The sequence below is a fragment of the Melospiza georgiana genome, chromosome 24 (genome assembly GCF_028018845.1).
Source record: "Melospiza georgiana isolate bMelGeo1 chromosome 24, bMelGeo1.pri, whole genome shotgun sequence".
Classification (NCBI taxonomy): Eukaryota; Metazoa; Chordata; class Aves; order Passeriformes; family Passerellidae; genus Melospiza; species Melospiza georgiana.
The window spans coordinates 5,077,436-5,104,402 of NC_080453.1; the positions used below are offsets into that span (position 1 = coordinate 5,077,436).

The following is a 26,967-nucleotide window of genomic DNA, read 5'->3' on the forward strand; positions in this document are numbered from 1 at the left end:
GAGAAGAATCTTTCCTGCAAAAAGGAACAGCTCCAGCTCAATGAACTTAATCACAAATATCCAGGGAAGCACAGCTGCAGTGCACAAGGCTCAGAGATGCCTCTAAAATAAGCTGGCACTTACATTTAACCAGATTTTTCTGCTTCAATAAATCCATAGCAATTGCACTCTGAAGCTGGTAAGACAGTGGCTCAGCTGGCAACCCAGAGAGGAAATGTTTCAGATGTTCTCAGTCAGCACAGCTCTGGTTCACCTTGTGTGATTGCTCTGTTACAGCACTCCAGGCTGGGCTGGAGAGGGGGGCTTGGGCTCCTATGGCTTCATCCAAGAGCCAGTAAACACCCTTGGATCACATCAGCTGATTAAATACTCAGCTGTCCAGCAGAAAGCAATGATGGGCAGGAGCCCAGCACAGAATTTGTCCCTGTGCAGCATCTCTGGCAGGAGCCCAGCACAGAATTTGTCCCTGCAGCCTCTGTGGCAGGAGCCCAGCACAGAATTTGGCCCCTGTAGCCTCTCTGGCAGGAGCCCAGCACAGAATTTGGCCCCTGTAGCCTCTCTGGCACATGGCACCATCCCAGTGCAGCAAGTGCTGTGGCTGCATCTGCAAGCACATGGGTTTATCAGCTCAGATCTACAAGCACCCTACCCAAACCCTCAGCAAACACAGCTGCACTGCTGTGGATCCAGCTGATTCCCCTCTGAAAGCAAAGCACCCAGGCTTGCCCAGGAGCTAATCCAGGCTAACTGTGTAACTCCAGGTGCCCTGCTCCTCCATACCTACCACAAGAGAGCACATTTTCCCTCTGGAGTGACTCAATAACAGCCTCCAAAACAGGGTCATAGACAACAGCATCCTCTGCCCCAATAATGTGCTCAAAAAAGTTGGGATTTCCATATTGGGCCTGCATTATTGCTCTTGTATGACCACCTAGTAAACTCTCCTGAGTTACACTGAGGAAAGCAAGACACTGCCACAAGCAGCTCTAACCCCAATGTGCATTCTGCCACCTCAGAAACCTTCTCTTTGTGTGATCTGAACACAAGCAGCTGAGAAGTACAAACCATCAACCACATGTGCTGAAGCTCCCAAATGATCCATGAATCACCTTCCTCTGCTCCTCAGTGTTTGCCTTTGCTCACAGTGTGAGCCCATGTAGCTCAAGGATACAACAGGAAACAAACTGGGAACTTTTGGACCTCAAGGCTTTCCTCTAACACTTGTCAGTTCCCACATGTTGAGGATTTGTAGGGTTTTTTTAAGAAAGTCAATATTCACCTGAATAGTTATGTAGTAATGATATTTCTAGAATTTTTATTTATTAAACTGCATACAAAGAATTAGGCAATGGTGTAAAAAAACAAAAAATCCCACTATAAATTGCATGCAATTTCTAGGATTTGTAAATGGCTTATCCAGTTAAGCAGCAGGTTTTGCAGGATGAAATTTCTCGTAACTCCTGCAACACCACAGGATGGATTAAAATAGCAATGATTAAATCAATTACAGTGGGAAGTTACACCTTACACACTTTCAGCTATGATGAGCTGGCTTAGGCTTCAAAATATGTATTGGCAGTCAAAGGTATTCCACAGAGGAATCTGACTTTCCTAATAACTTCCAACCCTCTTTTTCCAAGACTCCACTTTTCACTTAGTATGCAACCTTTGTATTCCCTGCCTGTTTCCTCTCTGTTTATCTCCTAAGAGCTTTCTGCAGACATTCAATACAATTCAGAGTCTAAGATGAAGTGTATGGCATATTGCTACAAAGGGCCCAACCAGCTGTGTAGAGATAATGATTTATAAAACATGTTTACAACAGGCATTACAACTGATATGGACTCAACCCTCAAGAAGAATCATGTCTAAGGCAGATAAGACACAGCAGTGCTCAAAAGCACCCAACAGCCAGCTGAGGGGCAGTGACAGAAAAATATTTGTTAGAAACAGATATTTCCTTACCATCAGGCATTAACACTTTGTAAACACCACAGCAAATGTTCACTTTACAACTGATAGTGAGAGCAGGCTAAGGATTGCAAGGAGGAGACAAAGCTTGTGGTGGATGGAGCATGGTACCAGGGAAAGACATGAGAAAAGACAATGGGAGAACTCCAGATACTCACTCTCACTAGACATGGGAAGGTTTGAACCAAGGTTTGAAGATTCAGTTTTCTGCTCACTGACTTCTGTGCTGCTCACATGACTGCCAGGACAACAAAGGTTCAGTGTTAGCATTATGAATCTAAAATTAACATCCTTGGCCATCATAACCCCTGGGTTCAACCCTTCTGACCAAGGCAAACTAACTCTTCACAAAACCCAGCCCTGTGCTCTTTGCTACTTCAGGCAGAGATTCTGAGAGAGAGAGATCTGCAACTGGAATTAGACATCAAACTATGGGGTTTGAGTGGAGGGGTTTGTTAGAGGGGGGACTGCAGGGTGGTTTCTGTGAGAAACACCTCTTGGCATCTCCATTCCATGTCCCCAGGCTGCAGCAGCCAAGGAGGAGCTGCCAGCAGTGCTGTGTGACCCTGCTGTCACAGCTCCCTGCCATGGCCATTGCCTCACTGCTGCATTTGTCCCTGAGGAGCAGTGCTGAAACATCCTTCAACCGGGGGTCACTTCTGCACTTAAATATTTGCAGGTTGCTGGATTATTCTGGATTTGTCCCACATTGTTTCAGTTCCATGTTGATGTTGCTTTGTTCATGTACAGAGTAGGAAGTACAGATAATTTCTGAATGAAACTGTTTCTTCCTTGATTATTGCCTTCCACGCTTTAATTTTATTATTGCTAGCACTGCAACACAGATTTTCATGAGGTTTTGAGCCATCTGTGTGCTGTTGTGATATTTTGAAATTGCAGTTTCTCAAGGTGAAGGAGCCAAAGGAACTGCACCTTGTAGCTCAGGTGTGCACCAAGCAAGGTGCTCTCTGCCTCACTCCATCACCTGACTCCATTCAGCATCCCAACAAAAAAACAACTGCACAATTTTGTGTTGGATGAGCAAATTAAATTCTCAGGAAGAGCCTAAAGTGCCTGAGCTGGGCTACACAGGGATCAGGAGGCTGTATGAGAAATAAACCCAAATCTTGCAACACCTTTCTCCACCCATCCCTGCTTTCTGGGCTCAACTAAACTGATTTTTTCTCCCTCCTTCCCCTCCTGCAGTGCAGAGAAAAGGGAGAAACAGGTTCAATAAGTTCTTTTAAACTAATCCATTGGTCAAACTTAAAATCATGTATAGCTTTATAAAAATACGGACAGATTATTTAAACAGAATATTTAATCAAGTTAGCAATGCAACTTTATCCCAGCCCCCTCTTCTGTTTTTAATTACTGGATGTCCACAATTTTAAAATCCAAGGATGTTTACATTCAAACCTTGAGCTCCCTGTGCCCATAGGGAAGGTGTGGGTGTGCTGAAGCAGGGTGACACAGAGGGAGAAGGGAGATCCCCCCAACATGCTCAGACCTCTCTACCCAAGAGAGGGGAAAACCCTCCCTAGGATCTGATTTCTCTGGCTCAGATGGGCCAGAAAGGGAGCTGGTGTGATTAGATCAAAATTCTGATTTTGAGAATACAGAACATGACCACTCCTGCAGAAATGATGTTTCCTCCTTGCTCTTACTGGAATGGCAGAGACTCCAAAATGAAATCTTTGCTCACTGAATTTGCTGCTACTCAGAGAAGCAGAATCAATCCTAATATAACTAGTCTAAGTAGTAATAATAATAATAGTTAATTCCTAAATACAATACCCATCAAAAAGCATCTACTGAGGCTAAAAGTACTATCACACAAGAGCTTTAAATAGGAGAGGTTACAGTTCAAGAGTTTCATTTCTCAAAGCAGTTATCCACAGAGTTTCACCAAGAATAGTAGTACAGATATTACTAAAATATCCTGAGTCTCACCAAATTAAATACATGTTATTTCAGTCTCATTCTGTGAAAGACAGATATGATGATGCCATTCTTTTTGTGACCACATTTATAAAACCTTCATACCACAAGGCTAGTTAATTATTTTTTATTGGGAACTTAATCAAAATTATACCAAATCCAAATACAACTTTATTTTCCATAGCTCTGTAAAAAAATAAATCAAGAGGCAAATTTCTAAAATGAAAGCTTTATAATTGTAAAAGACCATAAAGAACTGTTCCACACTAAAATCAAATTTAAAACCCCATACCTCAGGCTCTGGTCTCTGGATTCCTGCATCTTGGCTTTTTTCACCTGCAAAGACAAAAATGTTCAGAGCTACAACTAACACAGGCTGGAGGGTTCACAGTGGTGGTTAAATGTCCTGCACCCCAGAACTTACCAGTGTCACCATGGGCTCTTCATCCCAAAACAAGCTTTTTCCTAATTAGAAAACAAGGGCTAACACTGGATTTGTATAGCAGAGTTACTGAATAACTACTCATGTTAGCTACAGGTGCTGAGATATAAAGCCACAAAAATGGCTGGTAAGGGCAATTTTGAGGAAATAGAATAAAACAAGTCATACATTTTAAGAAAATCTTATTCTGCACAGGTTCAGCACAAACTTTGCTCTTTTCCCCCCTATATTTTAATATTGCATAGAGATAGGAACATGAATTCTTTTTCTGTAACAAATTAGGAGTTTTGACTCCTGACTAAAAGCAATACAGCACTTTTTCTCATTTTGGAGGTGCCAGCTGGATCCTGTTCCTGTACAGGGTATTACACCACTGACAGCACTGGCCTGAACACAAATTTGGTTTCTGCAGGCTACAAGCATTACTGTGAAGCTCTCAGAAGGATGCCAGGGTGAGTTTCTCCTGCAAGAACATGCCATGACTGCCTCACTCATTCATTAGGATCCATTTAGTCTCATAATCTGTCACAGAATGACTGACTGGTATCACTGGTATTCTTAAAAGAAATTACCAAGAAAATCTTTAGCTGAATATTACAGCAGAATCTGTTTAAAGGACACACCACTGAAAATTAGCTGCACCCTCTCTCTCATGCCCTAAAGGATAAAGACAGTTTTCATTATATTAGGATGTATTTAGAGAGATTTCCTTTTATAATACAGGCAATTCATCTTTAAATAGCTGGAGTATAAACTATATGGTTTTGCTGCTTAGTTTCACATTTTGTGGATATTACTGAAGCCCATCATCTGCAGCTTGTGGCAAGCCAGGTTCTGAATAATTTTACATTTCCAATTCATTTGATATTGTTCCTATGTCATAAAATTGCATAAATTACATTACAATGTATTTTTCTAACTAGTTTAACTGAAGAATATTAAACTCTCACATTAAAAAGGCATCAAAATCTTTTCAATTAAAACACACCCAAGTGCCCTCAAGCACATTATTCTGTTCCTGTGTGCATTTGACAAGGTATCCAAGATTACAAGCATCACTCCCATTACAACTTGGCAATTTCTTGTTGAGTTTGTGCCAGGTTTATTTTGGGAACAGAACGTTAATACAAACATTTCTGCTTAATTCCTATGCTATTATGTTTTAGATACACAATTTAATTCATCTCATACTGTATTGAAAATTCTCTCCCAACACTTCCATGCTGTGTTAATATCAGTTATTGATAATGCAAAGACTGTTGGAAATATTTCACATACATGCAGCAACTTTAACCTTCAGACATGCTCTCCAACCTACTGCTACATCAGTCATTTAAAAATGCCTTCCACTTGTGGAAACAATGAATCACAGGATCTTTTCAAGATCTCAAGCATAAAAAGAATTAAACACTATACACTCTAATACCCAGCATGCTGAATTTGTCCCTAAAATGGTGAATTTTATTTTCTCTACAACAGGCTTGAGGTAAGTCTGGTTTTCTGAGTAATCTTTTTGCATAGAAACATCATAAAGTTCAAGAAGTTATAACTACTCCTTTCTTACTACTGCCTGTACAATTATAGTAAATTAAATGTACAGCATATTTTACGAATGACAAAATGCTTTTTGTCCTCTGGATAAATACACTAAGTCTAAGCCTTCTTTTCCAATATTAGTTAAAATAACTGTATACCAAAATTGTGAGATCGGTAATTTGTTTTAGATTTTAATTTTCAGCCTTTGTAAAATATACTTACTGGTTGCTCGGGTAAGTCTTGTGGCTCTTCCATGGGTATTACTATTATTTTAATGCTCAAATGATTCAAATGGTTTGTTCCTCAGCAGTCTTCAAGCCCTGTTGAGAAAAGGTGTTCATGGCTTTATGTACTTTTTGGGGGCTTATCATGTAGGCTATCAGAGAATATTAATTGTTATGTACTCCTCCCCTAAAACTCGTGGGGCCATCTCCCAAATAAAATACAAAATTCATATATGGAAAGATTTCATAAACAAGGGATTTAGCTTTAAGCTTTTTAGATAGAGATTTTTCATGCACATGGTACATTTCTACACCATTTGCTCGGACCACGTTGACTGCAGAAGCTCACACACTAATCAGACACGTGCACCATGATTTTAAAGACAGTTTAAATGATCAAGTCTGGTCTACTAGGTCAGTAAACAGCACGATTCAATCTAACCTGTTTTTATTTAGAACATTTATATAACAATCAAAAAAAAAAAAATCAGGACAAGACTGTACACCTAAATGCATTTACACACAGTGCTGTTCCCCACCACATTCACAAAGCAAGTTCATTATTTCAGCTGCACCTTTCAAAAAGAGAAGTTTGATGAAATTTTAGAAAATAATTTTTATTTTGGAAGCACTTAGCAGAGAGATGCTATATACATCAAAAAGCTGCTGCTTTCCAGGGGCTTAAAATCATGAAAAAGACATTTTGCATAATATTCTCACAACCTGATAAATTTTTGCAATTTGCTGGGCAAAAGAGAAAGGCCTGTGTCCTCCTGGCTTCACCTGATGTGTACAAGCAGTATGAGCTGTGTTTTTGCTCTTTCTGCAGCTCATTTTGGAGCCTCTTTATTAAACCAACCCCAACCTCTTCAGAGCAGCTTTCCCTGAGCTGCCTCCTCTGCCACACACTCACACAGCACAACTGCAGGGGACTGCAGAAATTAGACAAAACGCTGAAAAACTCTTAGTGGGTTGGAGGAGTTAAATCCAGAGACTTGCTGTGCTGAGGTACAACCTATTCCTGCCTCTGCAGAAATGTGAAAGTGCTTTTTTACACAGCACTCCTTCCTCCAGGACCTGCTATTCACCCACCGTGCCCGGAGTATTCGGGCACCTCCTGCCCAGAGTATTCAGGCACCTCCGAACCAGGGGATTACCCCCACACAGAGTGACTGAACTGGTTTACAAAAACAACTCTGTGGTGCCCTGAAAACCAGGGCTGTGTCCCCTCCCTGGTTCCTGCCAGACCTACTGACCTGGCAGCACGTGCAGCCTGCTCACAGCGCGGCCCCACGTGCCAGCCCCGGGGATGTGTGCAGCCTGCAGTAATTCATTAACCACGAAAACTCAAAAGGTTTCTCCCTCATTTCAGGGCAGGTCTTATGTGCCACGGTGTGTTTTATGTGGCAGGATTACATTTCATTGAGGGTTTGAGGATTTTGCAAGGCTGCCACCCCTAATCAAAGCTACTTACCCTTATTGCCTGGACTCGAATTCAATTAGTCTTTTCCATAATTCAGGTTCTTTGGAAATGACCCTATTCACAACACAAAGCACTACTGTCACACTTCCAGTTTTTCCTCCACTAGTTTCAATCTGTTTTATTTTAAATATAAATCTTATTTATTTTTTGTAGAAATAACAGAAAAATTAGGACTAAAGAGAAACTCTGGTTCTCAGAGATTATACAAAGGAGTACAAAATACAATTGCCAAGAGCAAGAAGATTTGAAATTTATTCCTGTCTTTCATCCTTGACTTCTGTTATTTAACACTGTTTTGCTGTGTAATTTCATAGAAGAATCCCAAACTAAACTCTTCAGTATGCAAAAACATTTTGCATTCCACTGATCCATACAGCAGTAACTTCCCATGCCATGCTTTGCTTAAAAGCTGTGAGCAGTTCTGTAATTTTGGTTTTCAGAAGGATTTAAATAATTACAGAGACAAAAAGATTCTCAGAGTCCCACTGGAATATCTTACATGTGTGAGGAAAGCACTCTTTCCAAATAAGCTGGGCATCTTGTGGCACCTGGAAGCAGATGACTGAACCAAAGCAAGTGTTCAGAAGGCAGAACTTGAAGTGAGAAGTGAGAACAGAAGTGAGAATTCCAAGTGAAACTTGGCCTAGGGTGTCTTTGTGCCTTCCCTGTACCTGCAGAAACAGCAGCAGGGGCAGAGGGTGACACCTCACACTCCAGGTGTGCTGGGGTTGCACGGAGCAAGCAGGGGGAAATGGAGGCACTGAGCTCCCCAGCTGAGCTGAGAGCAAGGGGTGAGGGCATCCTCCCCCTGCCAGGGCCACTGCAGCAGCTTTCCCACACCCCAACAGTGCTAAACAACAGGGAGGACAAAAAGGGAGAGCTCCTGCTTCACCTGACCTTGTGCCTCTCCCAGCCTCCTGCACCCCACTCCTGCCTGCCTCCCACTCCCTCCTTCCTGGCCTCCACAGGCTGGTGAGGTTGGACAGCAGTCTGGATGTAGGATCTGCCAAGGGAGAAGAAAGAAAAGAAAAACCAGAGAGACCCAACCAGAGAGACCCAAGCAGAGTCTTTCTGCTGAGCTGATGACAGAAAGATCAGCTCTGGCCCTGCCCAGCCCTGATCCAGGGGAGCCAGCAGGGTGAGGGTCAGGAAAAACACACAAACACAGCACAGGATGTCCCTTTTCAGCCACAGCAAATGAAACCGTGATTTTAGCATCTACTTTGATGAAGCAGAGACATGCAGTGATAAATATCCAACAGCCTTTTCACCTGTAGCACCCACCCAGTCACCAGGGTCTCACACAGAGCAGGCACACATCTCCCTGTGGCTGGGCACACAAAATCCTTGGGGCATGGCATGGCAGGAACCTCTCCCTGCCTCCCTCCTCCTGCACTGAGGCTGAGTGAAGCTGCTGGCAGCTCCAAGGCTGAAAGCACCAGCAGGATCCTGCTCCTGCCCCATTCATGTCCCTAAGAGCCCTCTCCAGCACAGCTCATCCCCAGCTGCCCCCCAGCCCTTGGTGGGTACATGGCCCAGGGCCCCAAACCCCTCCAGGTGCTCTTGGACACCTCCTCAGCCAGTGTGAGAGCTCTGAACCACCCAGAGCTTGGATTTCCCAAAAATCAAACCCAGCACCTTGAACCTGCTCAGCCTGAGCTGCCTCAGAGGAGCACACTGAGCCAGCAGCTCACCAGCAACAAAGATGATTTTTCAAAGCTGAAAACACACAAGGCTGATTTTTGCTGGGGTTTTTTGGGGGATGTTCTTGGCTGTTTTGGCTTCTTTTGCAAATCAAATCTCAAAATTAGATTTTTAACTCATATAAAACTCAAGCTAACTGCACTTCAGGTAAGCTTTATTCTTTTTTTACACATTACTACAGAACATTTTTAAACCCTAAGTGAACACAACAGCAGAGGTATCAAAGGTTCAGGAGGTGAGAATACTTCTGTGAGCCACTGGGTTTGTGAATGAGAAAAACAGCACAAAATGGAAGCAAGTGTGCAAGAAGCCATTAAGAGCTGCTGCAATGAAAGAAACATTCAGAAAAATGAGTCCTTTGTTCTGCTTCTGGAAACCAGCAAAGTACCACACTTTTTTTGCTTTATGGGATGATTTTTGTTAATTACCTGATGAAAACTATTCTGTAATATGTGAATTAAACACCAGGTTTTATTTGATCTAGACTTGCTTGGAATAACCACCCTGTTTAATGCCAACTTGCATGGAATACCAACAATGCAAAATAATAAGAATTGGGTTTGTGTGTCATTTTATTTTGTTTGCTCAATTTAAGGAGCCACATTATCCAAACTTCAAACCAGAAGGCCTCAGAGCAGAGGTATGGGCTGCAGAATCCTTCTCTGCTCTGCACATCTTCATGCCAAAAACTTTCAGCTTGTGATTTTCAAGCCCATCTGCCTTGGCTTTGAATATAAAGTTTCATGCAGGCAACAGTTCTCCCAAGCTGCAAATAATTAAAGTCAGGATGCTGTGATAAAACCAACATGCAGTAATTATACTGATTAGAAAAAAAGCTAATAACTATGTTTTAAAGTAATATAAAACCAGTCACTATTTCCCTAGGAACAAAGTTTTGATTGGAGTAATGAAATTACATCTTTTAAACAGTGCTGGAATAAAATCATAGGATCATTTATTTTGGAAAAGACCTCCAAGATCATTAGGTCCAACCAATGCCCAGCACTGCCAAGGCCACCACTAACCCATGTCCCCAAGTGCCTTGTCTTTAAACCCCTCAAGGGATGGTGACTCCAGCTCTGCCCTGGGCAGCTGTGACAGGGCTGGATATTCCTTTCAGGGAAGAAAGTTTCCCAAATATCCAATGTAAACCTTCCCTGGCACAGCTTGAGGCCATTTTCTCTTGTCCTGTCCCTTGGCCCCTGGGGGCAGAGCCTGACCCCACCTGGCTCCATCCTTGGTCAGGGAGTTGTGGGGAGCAAGAAGATCCTCCCAAGCCTCCTCTTCTCCAGGCTGAGCCACACCAGCTGCTCCTCATCACATCTGTGCTTCAGCCTCTTCCCCAGCTCTGCTCCCACCTCTGAACATGCTGCAGCCCTTCAACTTCTGTATTGTAGTGAGGGGCCCAAAACTGAACCCAAAAGAGAGGGAAATCACTTCCCTATTCCTTGACACACCTTTTTTCACACAGGATGCCCTTGGCATCTCTGGCCACCTACCCACCTGCTGGTTCATGTTCAGCAGCTGCCAACCAGCACCCTCAGGTCCCTTCCCACCACTTTCCTCCCAGCCTGGAGGGTTCCATGGGATTGTTGTGCTTAGGATGCACTCCATTCCCTTGCCCAGAACATTCAGAAAGATATTAAGCAGGACTGGTCCCAATCCTGAACCCTGGAGAACTCCACCAGTGCCCAGCCCCACAGGGATGTAGCTCCATTCCCCTTCACCCTCTGGGCCCAGCCATATCAAAGTTTTAAACCCAGCAAAGAGTTTAAACGCAACCTGGCCAAGCCCTGAGTAGCCACTTTCTCCAGGAGAAATGGAGTTAAAGGGTTTACTAAGGTTCAGGTAGAGACATCCACCTTGTAGAAGGAGATCAGGTTGGTCAAGCAGGATCTGCCTCTTCTAAACACTGGGACTGAGCCCTGTAGGTGCCACACAATGCCATGGAGATGGTTTGTTCCACAGTCTTCCTCTCCACTGAGGCTGCAGTCCATTTTCTGACCCTCCTTCTAGATGGGCATTGCACTTGTAAGCATCCAGTCAAGTGGGATTTTCCTGGTTAGCCAGGGAGGCTGGGAAATGGTGAAAGGTGGCTCAGTGAGCATTTTCCAGCTCCTTCAGTGCCCTTGACTGGATCCTACATGGCCCCAGAGACTTGTCTAAGTGGTGTAGTCTGTATTTATAGAAACATTTTTATTGTTTTTTACAGCAGTGGCAGTAATGTTTTGTGCAAGTTTTCTGTACAAGTGACCTTTGCAGTTATTTGCACTCCTTAGTTGTTCAATGAACAGCAACACAAATACATGGATTAGGCAGCAGAACACTGTAGTGTTGCCATATTTTCTGGTGGGTATCTCATGACAATGTGCATTACACACACAGAACCAGAGCATGCAGCCAAAACAAGCCAAAACATCACCCAAATGGAGCAGAGCTGTTCCTCACAATGTTTTCTTTTCACTCTGTGCCACTCACCACACAACAGCTCCTGACAGAGGAGCAGAGCTTGGCACAGAGCAGCATGGCAGATCTACCCCCTTTTCTTTTTTTAGGTTTAATTAGAATACCCAAATAAAAACAAAAGCAGAGCAGACACATATTGACATTACCACAATGCAGCAGAGCTCACAGCAAACACTGATACTCCACTCTTGGCTCTTCTCATCCTCCACACACACTCACGTGCCCCTGGGTGCAACACACACAGGTATCAGCAAAATACTGTGACAACCAGACAAATAAACCCTTGTGATGAGTGCTGCTGGGTGAGTCCCTGCTCTCTCTCCATGCTCCTTCCCTTCTTTATCAGCCAGGAAATTTCAGAATTAAACACTGTAAAAAAAGGAAGGCATTTTGCATGCCCTATTTCTGAAGGTATGGATGGTCATGACAAGCCTCCAAATGCTGTCATAATGTAGGAGTAAAAAATCATTATTTGATTAAAATTTCATGACCTTAAAATAGAAAAAAAAAAAAAAAAAACCACAACGAGAAAATAACTGAAATCAAACATGGAAATACAAATCTAGTTTTCTCCTAAGCAATGCCTGTTCACTGACAGAAGGTTCCCCATGATTTTCAGATCCTTGAAGGGTTATCAGTGCTCTGAGAGTGCAGCTCACTCTGCCTGACCCATGACACATGCTTGTTATCCCAGTTCTTATGCAATGCTTTTTCAATTCGATTTTGAAACACAGCAGGGAAAATTTTAATGGGGAAAAGAACTGTTTTCACAAAAGGAAGATTTGGAAAGAACAACTTCATCCTCAAGGAAAACAACTCCCACTGAGTCCAGAAATCATGTGGCAACTCCTGCTGGACAGAGCCAACACACATCACTCACAGGGCAGGAGAACACAGAACTGCTGCCACCTTTCAGTGACAGAACCAAAGCACAGAGATTTACAGAAACATCAGCCAAACAGAACAATTGATTTCCTCCTCTCTTCCTCAGAATACAACCTGCAGTGAGACCAAACAGATTTTCCCCTGAAGACCACACAGAGTGTGAAATCTCACAGCCCATATACATTTTTGTGTTTCTGGAAATAATTAAACAGGTCACAAACTTCTAGAGCTGCAGTCCTAGACAGTAAAAAAAAATAAAAAATGCTGTTTGACTTTCATGGTTTTAAAAACAAACATCCCAGCAGCAGGACACACTGCCCTTAATTCCTAAAAGCCACTTCAGACATATCCTAATAGATCAGGACATTTCCTGAACAAAAGACTGAACTTTTTAAACTTCTCTCAGCCAGACAGCAAATCTGCATCACATTAACCACAAAAAGGAATTATTGACATTATGCAGCTCCAAATTCCATTTTCAATAAAAGATTTGACTCATACATCTCAAAAAGTCACACAGCTAGCACCAGAGGCTACCAGGAAAATGCACCTATACTTGTGGTTAGAGGAAATTTTCAGAACTCAACTGTACTCAGAGGTCCCAGAAGAAGTCAAGATGACCAGTAACAAAATAAACAGCCAGCTCACAGTTTGTCCAGAAGGCTGATCTGATCTGTGCAGTGCTGTGGGGACCCTGAAGAGGCAATGTTTGATCATCAAGGACAGATTCCCCAAGCACAAGAGCCCAGTCCAGCCCAAGAGGCAAGAGAATGAGCCAATGCAGGGCAAGGACAGTTTGGCTGGACAGACAAATTCTGACTAAGCTCAAAAAGAAAGAATCTGAGAGGTCAAGCAAACTAGTATGAGACTGACTTGTAAAATCCCAGAAATGGAATTACACATAACAGTGCATTCTGTATAGAAATAGGAGCCATCAGCCAAGGTTTAAAGCTGCCACCTGCTTCATGTGAAGTTCCAGCTGGTGACTCTCAGGCAAACAGCACTGTCAGTATTCAAACACAACCAAGAAACATTTCAAGACACAGCAGGAAGCTCCTGGGATGCAAGAATAGTGCTCTGGTCAAGGCTTAACTCATGAGAGACTCATCTGCTGCAGAACTGAACCTCTGAAATTAGGCTAGACATATCCTTAACCCCAAATAAAAGTCCATTTAAGAGATGGAAAGAGTCCCCATGACAATACTGTATTATTTTTCTAAACACAAGGCTTGTTTTGTGGTTAGCTTGTTCAGTTAAGGCCTGATGGGTGACACCTGGAACAGACAGGGCAGTGACTGCTGTGAATCACAGGGACACCATACCCTGAAGAGGCTGCTGTGCCCTGCTGTGTCACAGCACTCTCCTAAACATCATGTGGGGTGTCAGGAGCAGATCCCAGCCCTTGCAACATCCCCTTCACTGAGGCTCTGCAGGCAGCTGCAAGAAGAAAGAAAGGATTTGAAGTTACTCCCTCAGGTACTGGAGTGCCTCCAGTCATGGCATCTGCACAAACTATCCCAGAACCACTGCTAGAGAGCAGACACCAGAGAATGCTGCTGGAGAGATGCAGCCCTTTAAACAAGTAGAGGAAAAAAAAAATCTAGACAAATTAGGATGAAATAAAGGAAGTAAATTAAGGGTATGAAAAAGACCTTCCTCAATGTATAATGCTGGTCATGGTACAGGGGCAAAAACCACCCCCAAGTTCCTGTAAGAAGATGCTGTCTGGAGATGGGAGGTCTGTAGAAACTGCTTGGTGCAACAACATACATAAAACACCAGCTGTTAAGTCCTGACACAATTCCATTTCAGGCTCAAAAGTTTCCACACCTGTCCATCCTGGCAGCTCCTTCTCCAACCACAGAGTTTTGCAGACCCAGTGAAAGTTTTATCAAGTATCTGTTTTCTAAGAGAAGATTTCAGGGGAAAAGAGCAGAGACTTGTCAAGAGGGGGGAAAAAATAACCCTAATTCTGCTCACTGAGAGTACAGGCATGGAGCTACTCACATCCCAATATTCTCTGCTTTATGCCTTGAGTACCTTGTGTGTAGCATGGCTTGCACACAGGCCCACACTACTTACCTGACTCTAATTTCAATTAAAGTATTTCAGTATATTTTATCTATTTATTATAGCCATCTATAACCACCTTTTGGTACAAAGAAGTTAGGAAATGGTACATTAATGTACTGTAGAGGGCTCTAACTCATTCATACAGCACATGGAAACCCATGGAAAATGTCAGAGGACATTTCTAGTGTCCTCTGACATATTCAACTCAAAATTCATTCAACATCTGGAGATTTCCAGGGCAAACCTTTGAGAAGTTGCAAATACTTCCAAAGTCACCAATTACTTGGGAATTCCTACAGATATTGCCTACATCCATGAGTGTTTCTCAAACAAATTATATGAAAAGCAACAATTTTTCAATCAGATGTGCTGCACAACCCAACAATACACAGTTCCCCAGGTAACATAACTGCTGCTGAGGGGGAGACAAAAGCTGCAGGGAAACACTGCAGGAATTGCAGCTTGGAAACTGCAGGACCTCGAGCTCAGGATGTTTCAAAGAGAGCAGGGAGAATGCACCAGCAGATCAGTGCCTGTGTGGCAAAAGCTGGATGGAGAACCCTGGAGTAAGAGGGATCGCACCACGAGGTGGCAAGGAAAATCCCTCAAAACACAGTAGGTTCAGCCCAACCAGCCTGTAGGTCTGCAGGCTGAGAAAACCACTAAGTTCATGTATTTTTAAAAGTAACTTATTATGAAACCACTGACTTCAGGCACATGAATTGTGATTCTTAATCAAACATACCTTAATCAGCTTCCAGAGTTTAAGCTAATGCACAACGGACAAAACTGAAGGAAACCAAACAAGTGGTAGATAAGATTTTTATGATTATCATTATCCTCATCAGTATGTTGCCTGTTAATTACCAGTTGGAGGTTACTGCACTACAGATTAGGTGCATCACAGAAACAGAGCCAGCTCCATTCTGAAAGCAAACTCCACCACGACTCTTTGTTTGATGCTCCATCAGAAGGGCTACAGTGATGTTCCATCAAGGACTAGCTCTAGTCTGGAATCAATTCAGCCACACCAGGCAGCACAGCAACCAATCTAACAAGGCATTCTGTGCTGGACTTGGCTGTACATAAAGCTCCAACAACTCTGCACAGCATTCCCAGAACCAGGAACATACAACAGAGCCCACCTGGATCCAACCTCGCTTGTGAAGCCTAAGCCCAGCCCAAACATCCTATTGGAGTGTACAGGCTCCAGCATAAGCATTAAACCCAGCCAGGAGCGATGCAGGTGTGCTGAACCGTGCCCTGGGGAAGCCGGCACAGCCCGTGCCCGGTACCGGGAGCTGCGGTCCCTCCTGTGGCCATCTCCCGAGCCCCGGGCAGCGCTGGGGCCGGCTCTGGGTCCCTCTGGCCGCTCCTCAGTGCCTGGGTGAGCCCAGGGAGCCGGGCAGTGCCCCGGGGCCGGCTCTGGGTCCCCCTGTCCGCTCCTCAGTGCCTGGGCGAGCCCAGGGAGCCCGGCAGTGCCCCGGGGCCGGCTCTGGGTCCCTCTGGGCGCTCCTTAGTGCCTGGGCGAGCCCAGAGAGCCGGGCAGTGCCCCGGGGCCGGCTCTGGGTCCCTCTGGGCGCTCCTCAGTGCCTGGGCGAGCCCAGAGAGCCGGGCAGTGCCCCGGGGCCGGCTCTGGGTCCCTCTGGCCGCTCCTCAGTGCCTGGGTGAGCCCAGGGAGCCGGGCAGTGCCCCTGCCCCTCCTGCCTTTCTCCCGGCCCTTCCGCGCACCAGCAGCGGCCAAGGAGCCGGGACAGCCGGGCTCGGGGGCGGCCAGGCAAGGTCCAGCCCCGGAGCAGGTCCAGCCCCGGAGCAGGTCCAGCCCCGCGCCGCCGGTGCTGCTGCGGCCGCTCGGGCCCGTGCTCCGGCGGAGCAGGGGCAGGAGCGCACGCTGAGCACACGCGTCGGCCTCGCCGCCCGCGGCCCCGCAGACGCCGGTTCGCCGGTGCCAGCCCGAGCCCGCGAACAGCACCGGGGGCTCCGTGCGCAGGGCCCGAGCAGGTTCTTACCAAGAGGCGGCTCCGGAGCCGGGCCCGGGGCCCGCAGCGGACATGGCAGCGGCGCCCGCGCTCCCCGCCCGCCGCCGGAACAGAGCGCGGCGCCGGCAGTGGCGTCACTGCCCGCCCGCCGGGGCGGGGCCGCCGCCGTGAGGGAGCCGGGCCCGTGTGGGTCTGGGCGCTGTGGCGGCCTCACTCTTGGAGAAAACGGAAAATATTTTTTTGTGAAGTCGCCCTCATTCGCTGTCCCAAGTGTATTTAAATAGAGGGGAGCCAGGCTGGGTGTCACCAAAGCTGCTCAGTCACCGCCCTCAGCCGGGCAGGGCAGAGCAAACACAACGAAAGGCTCTGGGGGCGAGAGCAGGGTAGGAGGGATCTCTCACCCAGCACCGCTACGGCAGACATGGCCCGGCTGAGGGAATCTGTTTAATTTATTGCGAGATAAATCAGAGTAGAGTAACGAGAAATAAACCCACATCTTAACCCCCCAGCCCTCCGGGCAGAAGATCTCTCACCCAGCACTAGTACGGCAGACATGGCCCGGCTGAGGGAATCCGTCTAATTTATTGCGAGATAAATGAGAGTAGTGTAACGAGAAATAAACCCACATCTTAACCCCCCAGCCCTCCGGGCTTCCGGGCTCGGTATTCCCGATTCTCTCCCTCCTCCCCACAGCGTTACAGAAAGATGAGAAAGTGGGAAAAGTTAAAGGGCAAAAAAACACTTGGGGAACGCACTTTATTTAAAAGATCTTTTGAGGATCCATTTCATTGCAAGGTAAAGCAGAGTAATGCAACATTGCAGTAAGAACAAGAAAGTATTTCCAGGAACAGAAGTAGCAGCTTAGCCTGTATTTTAGAAATGCATTTTTACAGAATAATTAGCATAACATCTCCTGAAGTGGCCCTGGGGCTTTTCTCTCTGCTTATCCTTTTCCTCAGATGCAAGTTTATGTTTGTTCCCTGAGCCCACTGTGCTTGCTGTGGAATAAAGCCTGTTACGTACCCGTGGTAAAGACCTGAACTGTAAACTCCCACAAGCTTTCCAAGAACCAGTGGAAGATCATGCCAGCTTTCCATGTAAAAATATTTTCCATTTCCTCCGAGAGTTGCCAAGCTCCATCCATCAGGGCTTTAGGGTCTGTGAAATGAGAGCTCCACTATTGCTGGGAGCCAAGGGGGAAGGCAGGTCTTCCCCTCTGCCAGCTGTGGGAGCTCCTCATCCAAAATGTGCTCACAGAACAGTGCAGAAACAGAGGCAGATTCTCATTTTCAAATTACAGAAATTGCTCCCTTGCTGCGTGCTGTGGCTCTGCAGATTCAGAGTGCATCTTTGAAGGTGTCTGAGGAGCATGAGGTACTGGCAAATGTTTATTTTGGGTGGCTATTACTGGAGCAGAGCCCAGGACTAGGAGGGAGATGCACTCTTATTGTGATCAGACTCTGGCACTGGGCCTGGAGTGCAGGGCTGGCCCTGGCAATGGCCTTAGAAAAATAAACATTTTAATTCTTTTCCTTACTGGAACAAAGAGGGACAAAAGCTGCCTGGGGAGCTCTAGAGGATACATCTGAAGGAGCTGTATCTCCGCTGGCAAAGCAGTACAAATATTGGTCCTGTCTTTGGAAAGGCTTGAGTTTATCTCTCCTGTTCTTAGGCAGGTATGGGAGGGCTGCTGTCCTGCACATGAACAATTGGTGTCACAGGTCAGATACACTGCTCCTGTCATCAACAGACCAGGACATTTAGGGAACCAACAACTGTTGTGAAAACAAGTAAGTTCCCTTCCCTGCCCAATTTCCTGTGCCAGATTGAGCAATTTGGGTTAGAAAAGGAACCCCAAGTGTCTCATGACTGGTAACAGAACTCAGCACCCATGGAAAACCACTTTGCCCTGGGCGTGGAGTGTGTGAATTATTTCTCTGTCAAGTGTCCTGACCTAACACTTCACTTGCTGTAGATCAAGAACTAGTCAGCTTCAACAGGATGGAGGAAAAAATAATGTAATGGCTCTAATCCTAAATTAAATAAATAAGTAGAAAGATACAGAAGCATTTTAAGCTTTTTTTTTTTTTTTCCTTATCGTAATGCCCATGCTGACAGTAGCCCTCTGTTATCTGGAGCCTCCTGAGCAAGACTGGGTGTCTGCAGTCAGTCAGAAATTACTGAACTGAGTGCACAGGCCACTGGCTGGCCAGTTCTGCTTTCACACAGGAAGCCAGGGCAGACCATAGTGTCCTTTGGCAATAATGCTGATCTGGTGGAGGGAGGGGGGAGGTAAGCTAGGGACTGCCAATTTCTCTTCCTTTCCTTCCCTTCCCTACTTTGCTGACCCAAGATTTGCAAGTAAAGATTCATAATAGCTGCTCCCAGACATCTGTTTGGATCGCAGCAGACCGTGTGAGCTGCTAAGAAGGAATGAAGGGATCAGAGGTGCAGATCTCTTTGACAGCAGCTGAGGAATTCCATGGACTATGTGCCTTACAGCCACTCAAGAGCTTCATTAGCTCAGACTCTCTTCACCAGACCATGTAAGCTGCTTAGAAGAGCCCCCTGATGGCACTCAGAGCTCCATCTGTTCTTCCAGGTATTTCAGAAGTCCCTCACAGCTCTGATACTGGATCCACTGTGAGAGCTGGGCAGGCAGAGGAGCAGGTTGGTGCTGTCTGGACTGACACAATGGGTAATTTTGGTACACTCAGCTTCTAGCTGCTCACTGCAGAGGCTCAGTGACACATTTTTTTTCATGTTAAAGCAGTCATCTGAGCTGTTCTCAGTGGCCATGAGAACACCAGCCTGGACACAAGGAGCTTTGCTGCCGAATTACTGCAGGTTCCAGTTCTGCCCTTTGCATGTGACAGAAGAACTGAGCATCCATTCTTCTGTCTAATGGGAAAAAGAAAATGTAAAATCCTGGTCCTCTGTTGTGTCCCTTGGTACCTCTTCTTGAGAAAAGATGAGTGAATAATTCCCACTTCTCCATGTGCAATCAGAAAACACCAAGTGGCCCTAACAGATCCTGACGCCATCCTCTTGGTGAACAGTGCCCTCAATGATTGTATCAGTCGTTTGCCTGGAGCATTTGCGGCTCCCTCTCATGCTTTTCAGGTTTTCTGAGACGTGCTTCTGGAACTTCTTGGTGAGGAAGCAGTAGATGATCGGGTCCAGCACACAGTTGGTGCTCAAGAGGCACAAAGTCACCTGGTGAGCGTCGTTGAGCTGCTGGCGCAGCTGACAGTTCTCCTTCTGCCACTGCTCCAGGACAGTCAGGGTCCAGGGCAGGTGCACGATGTGGTGGGGCACAAAGCTGATGATGAACACGGCCAGCACCGTGCACACCATCCACAGGGCCCTCTGCTTGACGTGAGCGCTCTTCCGTGGGCGCACTGACTTGGAGAACAGGGTCCTGATGATGACAACGTTCCAGCCTAGTATTAAAAGGAAAATGATGTAGAAGAGGATGCAGATGATGACATGAATGGCAAGAACAGCTGAAACACCGCCCGTGGTGTCGTAGCGCTCAAAGCACCGCGTGAAATTCTTGGAGTCCACCTTCTCTGGAATAGTATTATTGTCAAAAAGATAATACAAAGAGCTGCCCACTATTATGATCCAGATAGCTGCTGATAAGTAGATCCCTCTTCTCTGGGTGGTCAGCTGAGCAGCTTTAATAGGATTAGTCACAGCTTGGTAACGGTTGTATGTGATGACCATCAGAAAGGCAACAGAAGTGTAGGTATTAACAAAAAAAAACCAGCCAGCCACGTTACAGAGGAACTCAGGCATGATCCAGTCTCCATGGTTGTGGTAGTAAACAATCCACATTGGCATTGTAATTAAGAAGAGCAAGTCAGCTACTGTCAGGTTCACCATGAAAATCTTGATTTCATTGAGTTTCTTGGTGGGGTAAATACGGCTGAAAATCCAGAGAACGTAGCAGTTGGCAACAAAGCCTAGAATGAAAATAATGCTGTAGAAAACAGTGAAGAGGCTGTAGCGGAACTCAGAGTCTATGTGGCATGGAATGTAGGAATCAGCACTGCCTTCTGCACCTCCTTTGCCTTTTCCAGACATCATGGTGCTGAGTGGCCACGTCTGAAGCTCAGTTTCCTGACACAGTTTTCTTCTTACCTAAAAATAGACAGCAGAAATCAAGATTATTGTTTTGGCACCATTGCTAAACCAAACCCCACCTTTCTTTATCAGTTGTCTATGACCATAGGAGTTCTGCTGATGCCTTGGTTCCAGCCAGACACCTGCCCTGTCTCCTTGGTCTTCTCTTCAAGCCCATTTCCACAGCATACAAACCTCTGTGTCTTCATCCAGCATTGTTTGCTGCAGTGAGATCTCAGATTACTCATCTCTAATCTTAAAATGCTCTTCTGCATGAAAGTTCTTAGATAAAAGTAATCTGTTACACTTCCCTGTCTCAAACTTAATCTTTTACTAGAATCAGGCGTGTTTTCTATGACTAATCCTCTCCCTGCATGTGGTTCTTCTTTCTTCCTCTGCCACCTCCCCCATGCCCCTACTTCTCACCACAGTTCCTGATACTTTTTATCTTCTTTATGCTTGTTTTTAAAGGATTCCGGATGTGAAACAGTACGTGATAAAAACCTCTCCCAGAACCCCAGAAGAGCTGGGGTTGGAAAAGGCCTTGGGAGATCACCTGACCAGCCCCTGCTGACGCACATTTACCCGGAGCAGATCGTGGAGGAGGGCATCCAGGCAGGGTCTGAATAACTGCAGGGAAGGAGAACCCCCAGCTTCTGTGGGCAGCCTGTTCCAGGCCTTTGTTACCCTCGCAGATAAGAAGTTTTTCTCATATTCAGTTGGGACTTTCAGTTTATGCCTGGAATGGGCACCACCATGTCCTGCTGCTGGGCACCACTGAAGAGTCTGTCCCCCTGACCCTCCCTGCAGACACAGACAGACAGACAGGGATGAGGGCCCCTCTCAGACATCTCTTCTCAAGGCTGAGCAGCCCCAGCACCCTCAGCCTTTCCTCACCAGAGAGATGCTCCAGTCCCTTCATCATCTCTGCAGCCTCCACTGGACCCGCTCCAGGAGCCCCATGGCTTCCTTGGGGGCTTTAATTATACACAGAAGTGGCTACTGCACTCCAGATGTGCTGAGTAGAGGAGCAGGATCACTTTCCTCACCTGCTGCTCCTGAGAGTGCCCTCCTGCCTCAAAACGTTCTGGATCCTCCCCAGCAGCAGGCAGTGCCAGGAACCCCCATCCCATCCTCTGTGGGCTGGGTCCCCCCCCGGGTGTCCTTGGGCTGTTGTTCCTCATTTGCACATTCACACGTTTGCAATTTTCCTCTGCAAATGAGGAAGTCAGCTGGAGTTTGCTCTCCCTTTTTCTGCAGAATTGCAGCCTCAGTGCTGCTCTCCAGCCCTTAGGAGGGGAAGGCAGCACTCATCTTCCTGAGGGTGCTGTCCTTCCTCACCCCTGCCAGGTCCCCTAAGGACACAACAGTTTCAAGATCTGGACCTTCCCAGGCAGCTGCGTTGTGGGCACTGCTGAGCTCCAGGTGTCCCTAAGCTCAGTCTGAGCAGAATGGACACAGAGCTGGCAGAGCTGGGAGCTGGCCCCAGGTGACACATGCATTTCTCCTCATTCACCTCGATCTCTGCCACCCTTCTGAGAGCCCCCTGACCTCTAAAGAGCAGTAGATTATTCAGGTGGGCTTTGTCACAGGGAGTGTAATGTTTGATACACTAGTCTGACATTGGAATAAGGAATAAAAACCTGAGAAGTCCTAATTACCTAAGATCATTAGAGAACTCTTTTTTTTCTTTTTCTTTTTTTTTTTTTCAAATATGTGCCATGAACTCACACTGCTGTGACTATCTGCAACACCAGCAAATAGTTCTGATGCTTAGGACTGGAATCTTTGCAATTAAAGGTGATCTGTTTCTGTGGCACTAGACCTGAGTATACCAAGAGTGGAGGGAAAAAAACCAGGTAATGCATCTCTCTAGCAGGATTCATGAGAAGTGCTTACATCAATACATTGGCACAGCTGCTGTTCACAAAATCCCTTCAGACAGTTCCCCAGGGCACTGTCCACCCACACCTCCATTTCTGGCTCTGCACAATGGCATGGTGGCCACCAAACTTTGCCCAGGAGCTCTGGTGAACTTTACTGTGTGCAGACTGCACAGCAGCTGCCAGATTTAGCAGATGGGGTGGAAGGGAGAGTGAACATGCATGTCCCTTCACAGCAGGGTTGTGCACAGAAGCTTGAGCCACAGGGAGGGCTGTGCTCTGAAATGAAGGGTTGAATGTGAGAACCAGCTCTGTGACTGCTTCCAGTCTCTGCAATCTCTGGCAAAGGTGGTCTGTGGGAGATGGCAGTGCCTTCTCCTGGCCCCAGCACCACCAGAGCTCAGCTATCTTTGCATTAGAGGCTGTGCTGTGCCAGGGTCCTGCAGGGAATCCCAGGAGAGGTGTCCTGTCCTTCTCAAGAGCCAAGTGAGATCTTGTACAGAGCACAGCCAGGAGGGAGCACAGCCCCATCCCCCAGGAATTTCCCTCCTCAGCCTGAGGAAGCCAGGCTGACATCTCTGGACATTTGTGGCTGCCCTGAGCCCTGGAGTGCTCTGTGGGGGCTCTCAGCCTGTCCTGCTGGGGCAGTTCCCCTTTCTCTGGAGCCTGTTGGAGCCTGTGCCAGCAGAGAGGCGAGCGGGGCAGGCTCTGGGGGCTGTGGGTGCTGCTCCCTGCTGCAGCAGCAGCCTGTGCTGCCTGGCCAAACCCCCTGAGACCTCCAGCCCGAGGCAGTGCCTCGTCCTCAGTCCCCCAGGCAGTAATTCCAGCTGGTTTGCACCATCAGCTGCACTGGATGCAGGGCTGAGGGTGGAATTAAGCAGCAGGGTAAGGGCACGTGCTGATCCTGCTCCTGGTCTGCAGACCCTGCCATGGGCTGTGCCCTCCCAGTCAGGATTTACTGGCTTATAGATGCAAGCAAGCTTTGCCATCAGCAATAATAGATTCCGAGAGGAATAATACTAATAAATTATTAATAAGTATGAATAATACTAATAAAGTATTTTCTGCTTACCAGAGTTGAAAAAAAATTCAGCACAATAGGTCCATCTTCAGCCTTAGCAGCAGAGAGGGTTTCACTGAGGATGCTTGGATGTCTCCCAGATGTTATTTTCCCTGCCCTGGGGCTGGACAGTCTCTGCACTGGCAGCTCTTTAGAGCAGGGCACCAGAATGGGAGCAACTGTAGCATGACTGCAGAGTCACTAGAGGAGAGGAAATGTTGACATCACCAAGGAAATGAGAAATAAAATAGGCTGTAGAGGAAAGGCAATTAGGCGCAGCAAAAGTCTGGAGAGTCCTTAAGGCTTTTTCCTCAGAGTATCTCTGCTTCTGATGATCCTGAAAGAGGGCAAAATTGGGATTTTCCTCTAAATACAGAATAAGAATCCACTCTGTGTCCCCAGTTAGATTTGGGAATAGACAACTTTTTGAGCCTCTTTCTCCCAAACAGATGACTGGCAGAAGAGCTTCCACTTAATAATTTCCAAGAAAGGGACAGGAAACTCCTGGACAGATTCATTTGGACATATGAACATATGTTCATATATGGACATATGGACAAGTTCATATATGGACATATGAACAGTTCATATATGGACATATGGAAAGGTTCATTTCCTAGCCCTCTCCTTCACACTTGTGTTGGAACTAATTCAGGAGTTCCACCATCCCAAGTCTCCCTTTACTTCAGGGATATTCAGCAGACAGAGACACCAGAGCAGGGCAGATTGTTACCTGTCCCATCCACCATCACATGATGGCCACTGTTACCTGAGGCAGCCTGAAGCTCACTCAGCACAGTAATTCAGAGACACCAGTGGTGAGCAAAGCTCTGAAGGTGTGCACCCAGGTGCCAGGCAGGGCCCAGGATCCCCAGGGAGCTCCAGCCAGGCTGGAGATGTGAAAGGACTCTGCAAACTGCAGGACACTCCATGTCCTGCTGCTCTGAACCCCTCTCAGGGGGAGCTCCAAGCCAACCAGAAGTCCATGGACACCACAATTGGCACCACAGCACAGGGTGGCCAAGGTATTTGGAAGCTCCCTGGGCAGAGAGGAGCCCCTGCAATGTGAGGGAGCCCCAGAGCACCTGCAGCACACGGGATGGAAGCCTTGGCAGGGTGGGCTGCACGGGGGCTGGCATGTGGAGCAAGGGACAGCCAAGCCCTGTCTGTCAGCCACATGAGGGTGAGCTGAGGCTCCTGCAGTGATGCCCCAGAGCTGTGCTGGGATGGAAGCTGCAGCCATCTCCTTCCCTCTGCCACCAGACCTCCTCCCTCCTTTCCCCTTCCATCAGCTGCTGTAAAGATGAAGGAATCTGACCCTTGAGGGATGAGACAGAGCCCCAGCTCTGCCCTTTAGGCTGCTCCTGGGGGTTTAAACTTAAAACCAAACAAGATCCAGCCACAGAGGTTGGCTGACAGCCAGTCCAAGTCTCTGGGGAGAGCAGCCAGCAATGTCAGGGCCAAGGGGGGGATGTTTGCAACACTTGACAAGTCTTGGTTCACTGTCCTGCCACAACCCAGCTCTTAGAGGAAATGAAAGCCCGGGGGGTTTTGGGCTGGGGAGGAACCTTCAAAAGTCTCCATCCTTCCTCTGCTCAGCCATGGCCATTCTAAATCAGCAGATCCCTTTGCCCCCATACAGTGCCCAGAGCCAGCTCCTCCCTTTGACTCCCTTCCCACCTGGGAACCCTCTTTCCCTGCTCTCCTGGCCCTGCTGCCAATTGCTGAGCACTCCAATATTGAGATGCATTTTGCCAGGGGGGTGGGCTCGTTCAGCACTCCTGGCACTCTGGCTGCCCTGTGCTTGACAATATTTCCTGTTCTTCCTGTCCAGGGAATGCACACACCAGCTGACAGCTCTGACAGCTCTGCAAGTGTAGAGAAAAAAAACCCATCTTGAAAATGCCTTTACTTTCATCAAGCCAACTTGCAACCTAATAAAAAACAAATAAACTTCTCTTCCTCTGATTCCCATAGATGCTGCTAAGGAGCAGTGATCGTCCTTCAGGTTGTTGTACGTGCTGGATCCCAGAGCAGCTGTTCCAAATTCCACTCTCTGGGGAAAACCCCACACAGGCTGTTCCCCCTGGGCCTGGCACCCAGCCATGGCAGATGCCCAGTGCCTCCTGTAAGCCCCACCTGCCTCTGGCACATGCCCTTGAGGTAATTTCCTTCTTAGATGCAGCCTGGTAGCAATAACTCACTTTGGATAACCACATGTACATTTCAGAGGGATCAGAAACTCTTGGTTTTGTAAGCAAATATCCAGAGATTTCTTCCCAAGAGCAAGCTACACTGCGTAGGCAGAGCAGAGCTTTCCAAGGAGTGCAAATGGAGGAGCAGCACTTCAGCTGATGGGTCTGTGACAGCAGCAAACAAGGACAAGATGAAACTCCAACATGCAGCTCGTGACAGCACCAGCCCCTAGCACACAGGTGAGCTCCATCCCTGCTGGTTCCAGTCCCCAGGACACATTCTTGAGTACCAGGATGGGTCTTTGAAAAAGCATGAAATTCTTTTGGAGCTGCAGCACACACTCAGCTGGTGCTGTGTTACTGTCTGATGAGGTGGAGTCATCATCCCTCGAAGAGTTCAAAAAAAGACTGGATGTGGCACTTGCTGCCATGATCTAGTTGAATTGTTAGAACATGGGTTGGACTTGATGATCTTACAGGTCTCTTCCAGCCTTGAATTTCTGTGATTCTGTGATTCTGTGAGTTCCCATGAGTTCCCACTGCTCACTGAACACTCTGCAGAATTTTCTTTTGCTTGTTGCAGGCTGAGCACAGCCTGTCCCCACCTCCTTACCAACCCTGCAGGAATGTGCCCCGGAGCTGGGCTTGCTCAGCAGGAAAGGAAAACACACCAACCCATGGGCCAGAGACACTCCTGGGCAGGGGCACTCCCTGGGTCCCCTCTGACAGCCGAGGCTGTGCCACAGGGATTGCCCAGACTGGCAGAGAAATGTCCCTGCTGGTAGCTGGGCAGGTCCCCAGCAGTGGGTGAGGGAGCAGGGCAGCCTCCAGCTGCCTGTGGCTGCACAGGGCAGAGGGGTGAGCTCATGGGCCACCGTGTCAGGAGGTGTGAGCTACAGCCCCAGGCTGTCACAGCTCTGCTGGGGACAAAAGCCACGTCCTGCCTGAGCTGCCACAGCTGGGACAGTGATCCTGCTGCTCCCAACCTCCTGCCACA

The 26,967-nt window shown here is 47.0% G+C and overlaps 2 protein-coding genes across 3 annotated transcripts in view; both read right to left on the bottom strand.

Annotated features, from left to right (window-relative positions):
- The window catches only part of EYA3 (EYA transcriptional coactivator and phosphatase 3), a 41,867-nt gene extending 25,055 nt beyond the window's left edge, over positions 1 to 16,812 (bottom strand). For both annotated transcript variants that reach the window (XM_058040254.1, XM_058040253.1), the window contains exons 1-4: positions 16,735 to 16,812; positions 6,113 to 6,210; positions 4,205 to 4,248; positions 2,130 to 2,209 (exon numbers count right to left, since the gene is read on the bottom strand). In XM_058040254.1, coding sequence (XP_057896237.1) covers positions 2,130 to 2,209; positions 4,205 to 4,248; positions 6,113 to 6,145 — 157 coding nt within the window. In that variant the 5' untranslated portion in view covers positions 6,146 to 6,210; positions 16,735 to 16,812. The remainder of the gene's footprint in view (positions 1 to 2,129; positions 2,210 to 4,204; positions 4,249 to 6,112; positions 6,211 to 16,734) is intronic.
- Positions 16,813 to 17,460: 648 nt separating this feature from the next.
- On the bottom strand, positions 17,461 to 20,838 carry PTAFR (platelet activating factor receptor). The gene has a single exon (XM_058040248.1). The coding sequence runs from the start codon at positions 20,794 to 20,796 to the stop codon at positions 19,729 to 19,731; it is 1,068 nt and encodes a 355-aa protein (XP_057896231.1). The 5' UTR covers positions 20,797 to 20,838; the 3' UTR covers positions 17,461 to 19,728.
- Between the last annotated feature and the right edge of the window lie 6,129 nt (positions 20,839 to 26,967).

Excerpts from the sequence above, each read along its gene's own strand:
- PTAFR (XM_058040248.1), bottom strand. The coding sequence starts at position 20,796 with ATGATGTCTGGAAAAGGCAAAGGAGGTGCAGAAGGCAGTGCTGATTCC.